The sequence below is a fragment of the Lucilia sericata genome, unplaced genomic scaffold (assembly GCF_015586225.1).
Source record: "Lucilia sericata isolate MDLA Ls3-8-SP2 unplaced genomic scaffold, ASM1558622v1 Contig000880F_arrow, whole genome shotgun sequence".
NCBI lineage: Eukaryota > Metazoa > Arthropoda > Insecta > Diptera > Calliphoridae > Lucilia > Lucilia sericata.
The window spans coordinates 110,188-119,153 of NW_023994870.1; the positions used below are offsets into that span (position 1 = coordinate 110,188).

The following is an 8,966-nucleotide window of genomic DNA, read 5'->3' on the forward strand; positions in this document are numbered from 1 at the left end:
CTAGACTATTGACTAGACTATAGGCTAGACTATAGTCTAGACTATAGACTAGACTATAGACTAGACTATAGACTAGACTATAGACTAGACTATAGACTAGACTATAGACTAGACTATAGACTAGACTATAGACTAGACTATAGACTAGACAATAGACTAGACTATAGACTAGACTATAGACTAGACTATAGACTAGACTATAGACTAGACTATAGACTAGACTATAGACTAGACTATAGACTAGACTATTGACTAGACTATAGACTAGACTATAGACTAGACTATAGACTAGACTAGACTATAGACTAGACTATAAACTAGACTATAGACTAGACAATAGACTAGACTATAGACTAGACTATAGACTAGACTATAGACTAGACTATAGACTAGACTATTGACTAGACTATAGACTAGACTATTGACTAGACTATTTACTAGACTATAGACTAGACTATAGACTAGACTATAGACTAGACTATAGACTAGAGTATAGACTATACTATAGACTAGACTATAGACTAGACAATAGACTAGACTATAGACTAGACTAGACTAGACTAGACTACACTAGGCTAGACTAGACTAGACTATAGACTAGACTAGACTATAGACTAGACTATAGACTAGACAATAGACTAGACTATAGACTAGACTATAGACTAGACTATAGACTAGACTAGACTATAGACTAGACTATAGACTATAAACTATAGACTAGACTAGACTAGACTATAGACTATAGACTATAGACTATAGACTATAGACTATAGACTAGACTAGACTATATACTATAGACTATAGACTATAGACTATAGACTATAGACTATAGACTATAGACTATAGACTATAGACTATAGACTAGACTAGACTAGACTAGACTAGACTAGACTAGACTAGACTAGACTGGACTAGACTAGATTAGACTAGACTAGACGATAGACTAGACTATAGAGTAGACTAGACTACAGACTAGACTATAGACTAGACTATAAACTAGACTATAGAGTAGACTAGACTACAGGCTAGACTATAGACTAGACTAGACAATAGACTACACTATAGATTAGATTATAGTGGAGTTGTATATCCGATAGGTTAGTAGTTAGTGTTCTAATTTGTCAGACCAAAGGTCATGGCTTCTATTCTGGTAAAGACCCGATAGAGGCTTAGATGTTTTTCTTCGAATTTAGAATCCCTCAGTTTTAATTTTGCGTCATTAGTAATAGGTTAAGAATTAACTTTTAGTAATTCCAGTTTTGTTCAAATCTAAACATAAATAAAGGGAATATTTCTGTTTATTTACTTTAAAACTCAAATTTAATAATTACTTCATCATTCTTTTTCAGTTTATTTCAAAAATTCATCGTGAGAAAATTCATTCATCAATTTTAGGTCAAGTTGTTGTTTTTAATAATAATATTATTTATTGGTTAGCTAGATAATTGACTTCTAAAACTCCACTTGTCAAAAAAAAATAGATATAAGTGTATACTTAACGTTGAGATAACTGTTCAGTTTTGTTCTTCTTTAATAATACTATTTGTTTTGCACCTTCAAATCATAATTTCATTTAAACACATTAGCACTGGAATATTTTTTAACAGGTTTTAATGCAAATGATTCATCGACTATAGCTTATTTGAATCTGAAGTGTTTTATGTTTTGAAATAAGTTTATTTAAAAAACATTTTGTCAATAACAATAAATTTTTTTAACAAAATGGGAATTATTTTTAAAATTTGCTAGTTTAGTAAATCTTAATAATTTACAGATAATTTAAATTATCTGTAAATTTAACAAAATGGGAATTATTTTTAAAATTTGCTAGTTTAGTAAATCTTAATAATTTACAGATAATTTTAAACATTTTTCAAACATTTAGTATGTAATTTAAAAAAAAATATAAAATCTTAGTTTGTAATAAAAATGTTTAACATATTAAGAAATTATTTAATAGTTTCATATAAAATGTTTTGTTTCTTATAATAATATACATGGTATTCCCCATTTTTAAATTAAAAATGCGTTAAATAACGTTTTATAAACAAAACGTCACGTTACGTTAAAACTAGTCGCACGAATTACAACTTCTTGCACCTCCACTTATCAACAATAAACTAAACGATTGGCAACCCAAGGTAAACATATGTTTGTTTCTTTTTTTTTTTTTTTGTTTTGTTTCATCATCAGTGTTGCCACAACAAAATTTTTTTTTTAACCAAAATTCGATTAAAAAATAACCAAATTAAGAAAAAAGTAAACAAAATTATTTTTATTTGTTTCATGTTTACATTTGGACATTAAAATAACAAATTCAATTATGGACCAATTCTCATAAAATCTGACAGAGATATTTTAGATCCTTTAACACTTGATTATGTTGAATTTTGTTGCTATATTGCAGTACATTATGAGCTTTAAAGTCATTTTCTGAGGAAACTTTTTATGAGGGATAGAGTCAATTATATACCGATCCTCATAAACTTTGACAAATACATTTCCAAAAAAAACTTTTTCATATTGAATTTCATCGCTATACATGCTTTTTTAAGCAATATAGTAATTTTCTGAATAGGGCATAATATGGGGGCTAGGTGAAATTGTTGACCGATATTTCGTAAGCAAACTGGGTCAACTAAAAATATTTTGGCAAAATATTTCAGTTTTACATTCATAACTTCAACAATATTTGTAAACGTAATCTATCCAAATTATCCGACAAATTTACCAAAATTTAGAATTTAAGACGGTAAAATAAAAACAAGTATACAGCATCATCTAGAAATTGTAAATAAAGAACTAAAAGTCATGGTGAGATATTTAGTAAAAGTCAAAGGTCATGAGTATCTTTGCATATATCGCGATTATTGTTCGTCGTACGAGATTAGATGTTATTACAACTTTTGTAGCCAATACAATTTAATTTTCCTTAGCTGTGTTACTTAAAATATCAGTTGATTAATACTTTAAAGATATTGTGATACTATTTTAGTGTAAATAAAATAATATTACGGTGTTGTTATGATTTAAATCAACTCATTTAATATGTGGAAAATGCATAGGTACTTTTGCTAAATCCTAAACCAATTAAGATATCGAAAAATACCTTTGTGCACATAAGTATAACCAGTAGATGAACAAATTGCAGTAATAAATAAATTTCGAATAGTAAAAAAAATTCCACATATTACCAAAATTCAAAACAGGGACGATATGTATATTTACATAGTTGATTTAAAACTAGAGATAAAAGAAGTTTTTTTTTTAATTTTATTTTTAGAATAAAAGAAACAGCATTAAGTTCAATTGTTTGAAAAAAAATAACCAAAACGAAAAAATAATTCACATGTACACATGCAAAATAAAAATAACCAATTTTGGTTAATAATAACCAAAGTGGCAACACCGTTCATCATCGCTGTTGTTGTTGTTCGTACACAATTGCAAAAATAAAAGAATTGAAGAAAAATAATTTTTCAAGTTTTTGACATTTCTTAATATTTAAATAACTTCTAATTCAACATGAATATTTCCAAAGCAACTGGAGAACAAAAACTTCAACTGTGTCGCACATATTTCCGTGCTGGTTTTGCTTTACTGCCGTTTCTGTGGGCGGTGAACTTCTGTTGGTTTTTCAAAGAAGCCTTTACCAGACAAACGTATCCGGAACAGTCACAAATTAAAAAGTATGTCATTTACTCAGGCCTAGGAACATTTGTGTGGACAGTGGCATTAACGGTATGGATTATTATATTCCAAACGCAACGTGCCGAATGGGGAGCAACAGCAGACTATATGAGTTTTATTATACCACTGGGAAAACCTTAAAGCTGGAGATGATTCTACTCTTTTGATATATAGGACATATAAAATAAGTTAAGTGTAATGAAAATTAAAGTGTTAAATTATAAAGTTTTAGAATATGGAATCTATTGTTTGATGTAAACAATGTAATGTATTTGACAAATATACTCTATTATGATTCATAAAAAAATATTAAACAAATTTGTTTATATCAGGCCTGGAAAATTGTTATTATTAGTATTAACTTTTAGAAATAATAGTACTTTTTAGTATTGAAAGAGTTCGGCGCTTTATAGAATCTTTAAAATTTTTACATAGCATTAGCCTGTAGATTAATCTATGGACTATCCTATGGACTAAAATATAGTATATGAACTAGCCCATAGACTAGTATAGGATTAGCAAATAAACTATAGTTTATTGACTAATAAATAAATAAACATATAGAATAGTTTGTGGACTACCATTTAGGCTAGTCTATGGACTAACATATAGACTAGGCTTTTGACATGTCAATGAACTAAATTATAAACTAATCCATGGACTAGCTTATAGACTATTCCACGGATTGGTCTACAGGCTAGTATATAGACTAGCTGATAGATTAGCTTATAGAACAGTATATGGACAGCTGATTGATTTGGCTATGCACTAGCTTATGTACTGACCAATTTTATCTTGCTAGTATATGGATAAGCATATAGACTAGTCTATGGACCAGTCTATGTACTAATCTATAGACTAGTGTATGGACTGATATATAAACTAATCTATGGACTAATATATAGAGTAGTCAATGTACTAAAAAGACTAGTTTATGGACTAGACTATAGATTAGTCTATGGATGACTAACTTATACATAGTGATCTTTGGACTAATATATGGATTAGTCTATAAACTAGCCTTTTGAATAGTTTATTGACTTTACTACGGATTTGCCCAGAAATACTTTATATTTAGGGATTCTGAAGTGTTTTGTTCAATATTAAAAAAATTACAATAGTAAGTAACATTCCATTCCTGGTTTATATTTTGTTATTGTGTTGTTTAGTGTTACCATTTTGGATATTTTTTTCTCCTTTCTACAGAAATTGGTACTTTTTGCAAAAATGTAGTAAATTATGGACCAATTGATAAAACAAAATAACGCAGTGCGCAGATCCATTAGATTTGTTGCTATCAATCAGCTGTGACGTATATAAAGACCTTTCTTTGTGTTTTCGTTAAAGAAAAGCTAAATTTTCCATTAAAAATTTAAACAATTTATAATATGATGTGCCGATGTGCAGTAAGAAATTGTAATAATAACAATAAGACAAAACCGTGCACAATAAGTTTCTTTAGCTTTCCATCGGATCCTAAATTATTAAAGCAATGGAGAAGTTTTTGTGGACGCGGCAAAGAATTAAATCCAAGGACCTCACAAATCTGCATGGAACATTTCAAACCGGAAGATTTTGAAAATGAATTACAATTTAAATTGGGTAAGTTATGAGTAACATGTAAAATCTATACAAAATGAATTGTTTTTAATGTTTACGAATCTTGCTTAAAAGGCTTTACCAAAAGGCGCATTTTGAAGAGCGGTGTAGTGCCTAGCGTACGGAAATTATCGACGGAGGAAAAAGAACGTGATAAGCGCAGACAAAAGCGTGAAAACAAAAAAATTGTAGAAATGCTTATTAAGGAACATGATGAGAAATCCGTTGCGCTTAAAGGTAAGAAAGTAATAGTATGTCAAGTCCGACAATATGATGGTCATTGTGGGAGTGTATCTCGCCGATAGCTGGCATCTTCTGAAAACTGATTTCAATGTTATAAAAACAGACTCGAAGTACACGAAGTACAAAAAATTTCTTACAATTAGGATTTACTAATTTTAATTCAAATCTAAAAGTTATAATAACTTTACATTATACATAATTATTTCTAGCAGATGTAATAAATAAACCATCAGAACAGGCAAGGAAAACTGAAATTGTAATGAAACCTGAATTGAATCCAGTATCTGATCTTCCTTCCCAACCTCAGAAGGTATTCTCTTTGAATAATAATTATGATATGGATTCCTATAAAATTGAAATGTAAGTACGAATACGATTATTCAGATTTGTTTGCTTTCAATAATTAAGTGTGTTCACTTCCAGAGAACGACTGCGTAAAGAAAACTATATCCTAAATGAAAACTCAAAAAAGCAGGCGGCTGAAATAAAAGCTTTAATGAAGAAAAATGAGAAAGAGCACGAAAATTATGAACATAACCTAAAAAGTTTAGAAACGAAATTAACGAAGACTAACTATGAATTAAAGAATTTGGAAGAAAAGCTTTTAGGTATTTTTACTAAACGTCAAATTGAAAAATTGAAAGTAGGTGACAAGCGCATAGTTTGGTCCGAAGAGGATCTATCCCAAGGTCTTGTGTTATATGAAACGAGTCCTAAACTTTATAAACTGCTGTATAGCAAACATTTTCCTTTGCCTTCCGTACGCACTGTACAAGTATGGCGTAAAAAATGTCAAGATATTGAAAAGGAAATAAATCACTTTATAGAAAATGATGTCGAGGACCATCTAGAGAATGAAATAAAAGAAAATCTAGAGAAACAAATAGAACTAGATTTAGAACAACAAATTAAAATGGAAATTGAAATTGATGAAATAAATTAGTTTTTTGTTGACAAAATAACACATTTACATGAATATTTTACCAAATAAAATTATTTTAGTTTTTTTGTAATCTTCTAATCTAATGTTTTTTTTTCCAAATTGTGAAATAAGAGAGAGGCATGCATAGCAACATTATATACTCAACTTGTATATCAAAGTCACGGCTACCAACATCATGAATATAGATGGCATTCCAGAATTGAATTTTTGAAAATTAACTTAGAGAAATTTCTGCAAGGGATTGGTCCAAAGTGTGCATACCCTCTCCCTTGAAGTGAAGAACTTACTCTGTATATGGAATTCCATAATGAACATAAACACACATCTTGATATGGACAAATAAGAAAAAGGAAAGCATGGTTACCATACTCTGTACATCGCCTTAAAGTGGAAATGTTATATAAGGATCATGGCTACTACATCTTGCATATAGAGTTACCCAATTTAGTTAGTTTTTTTAAAATCACCTTTGATAATTTTTTAGATTTCTCTAAGTGTTCAAAAAAGGGAAAGCATGTTTAGCCATCATATGATATAAGGGTCATGGCTACCACAACTTATTGTATATGAAATTCCCGTATTGAAGTTTTAGACTGACAGTTGTTGTAACAGTTCGACTGTGGCCGATAGTTCTTTCCTGAAATTAAAATAATAAACACTTAATTATTTGAGTTTGTGTCTGTGGGTGGAAGGGGGAGCTGGAGAAATTGCGCCACCTCAGTTGGTCTTAACCATAGGTCTATAGGGCGCAAATTTGTAGACCTATCGAGACAATTGAATAAATGCACCGTGTAATGAAGACTTTGATGACAGGCAGGGCAACGATTTAATGTGGATGGAATGATTCGTTCACGGTAGAAGTTGAGGAAACTGCACCAACCGGCTCTTAATTGTGCCAAGATGGTTCCAGAATGTTTCTCACAAATCGAGATCACAGGTGGCTGTTCATTTAGGTCTCTGTTGTATCTGTAGCCATTAATGGCTTCGGTGTCCGCCATTTGATGCAACATTTCACGGGCGCTAGCAATTGACAGTCTGTCGACGTCCGATGGTATGTCGCTACGAAAGCGTCGAAAGTTCATCCGGATGTGCCTGGGAGGGGGATTCTCTATCAGAATCTGATGGTTGGGATGACTAGGCAGATGGCATATCAACAGGAACTGTCTAGTCAACAACACATTATGTTGTCTGACTGACAGTTTCCTGGTCTTCTTATGTAAATGTGGATCATTTGTCATCTTGGCGCATACGGTTGCAATTCGAAGTGCATTATTCTGAGCCGTTTACAAACCTCACCATTGGTTATCACTGAGGAAAGAGCTACATACTGGGGCAGCATAATTGAGAAGAGAGCGACCAATACCCTTATATGTCGCTACAATCGTCTCCTTATCCATGCCCCAAGAGGTGCCAGCTAAAGCTTTAAGCACCTTATTTCTCTTTCGAACCTTTTGGTTTATGAAGTTCGCGTGCCCTGCGAAGTGAAGGAGGCTGTCAAAGAATACCCCTAATATTTTCGGGTTTTGAGTTGTGGGTTTTGTTTAGCGCCGCCCTTCTTTGGTGCAAGAGGTGAAAAGTGATACCGAGAATTTAGAAGCACATAACCTAAGTACTGACAGTTGTAGTGAAATTTGCTTCGCCCGCTAATTTTACTTGGATATTCAATGGTATCAGTGTTTTGCCACGGGCACTTGTACGAGAAACACAAGATTGTTATGCAAATCATTTCCCCAACCAACACACAAGACTCCGATCTTGCATTAAGATATAAAGTTTGAAAATGCTCTGCTGAAAACTAACAAAAAACTAATTATATAGTTTTTTCCATAACACAGAATTATTCTCACATCGAAGTATGTTGTAGTACAATTGCTGTGGAATTATCCAAAGCATAGTGTTGCTGTTACTCTAAGATTAGGCAAACCATCGCCACCAGTCACTGCTGTGTGTAGTTGCATTGATGTAAATGTGAATATTTTGTAAAGATGGTTGTTGTTTGCATCATTCTGATCTGAAATACCAAGTGGTATTTGACCCATTGGTAGAGGAGGATTATCATCGTCTATATCCATGGGAACTGAAAGCTCCTCCTCAATATCAATATCCATTGGTTCTTCCATTGGCAATTAATTGCCTTGGAACGTTTTATATTTTATATATGTATATATATTTTTTGGTATTTTTTTATTAATTACAGGTTTTTTTTTTATTACTTCGCAATCAATCTATATATTTCTCAATATATTTCTTTGGTTGTCTTGTTGTTGTCAGGATTCGATCCTTGTATCTCTTGTGTTTAAGGCTTTGTCTTCAGCACTGGTCTATATATCTCGGGGGATTACTTACGAATTTTTTGCTAATATAAGCAAGTTGCTTATATTCAAAGTTCCAATTTTATACCGATAATAGGACATTTTTCTATATTTCTGAAAAGTTTTCATAATGTGGATTTCATGTTTTAAAATATCTCTAAACTATGAGCATTTATTTA

At 31.3% G+C, this 8,966-nt stretch overlaps 2 protein-coding genes across 3 annotated transcripts; both read left to right on the forward strand.

The window, feature by feature from the left end:
• Nucleotides 1-3,400: 3,400 nt before the first annotated feature.
• LOC119608759 (gamma-secretase subunit pen-2) lies at nucleotides 3,401-4,004 on the forward strand. Its single transcript, XM_037963318.1, has one exon. The coding sequence runs from the start codon at nucleotides 3,526-3,528 to the stop codon at nucleotides 3,829-3,831; it is 306 nt and encodes a 101-aa protein (XP_037819246.1). The 5' UTR covers nucleotides 3,401-3,525; the 3' UTR covers nucleotides 3,832-4,004.
• A 938-nt stretch (nucleotides 4,005-4,942) lies between these two features.
• On the forward strand, nucleotides 4,943-6,547 carry LOC119608765 (THAP domain-containing protein 3-like). Of its 2 annotated transcripts, none has more exons than XM_037963324.1 (4): nucleotides 4,943-5,292; nucleotides 5,365-5,526; nucleotides 5,742-5,892; nucleotides 5,956-6,547. In XM_037963324.1, exons 1-4 carry the CDS (start codon nucleotides 5,079-5,081, stop codon nucleotides 6,473-6,475), a joined length of 1,047 nt encoding a protein of 348 aa, XP_037819252.1. In that variant the 5' UTR covers nucleotides 4,943-5,078; the 3' UTR covers nucleotides 6,476-6,547. The 2 variants fall into 2 exon arrangements, with proteins under 2 accessions (XP_037819252.1, XP_037819253.1); XM_037963325.1 differs by having other exon boundaries at nucleotides 5,745-5,892.
• The last annotated feature ends 2,419 nt before the right edge of the window (nucleotides 6,548-8,966 follow it).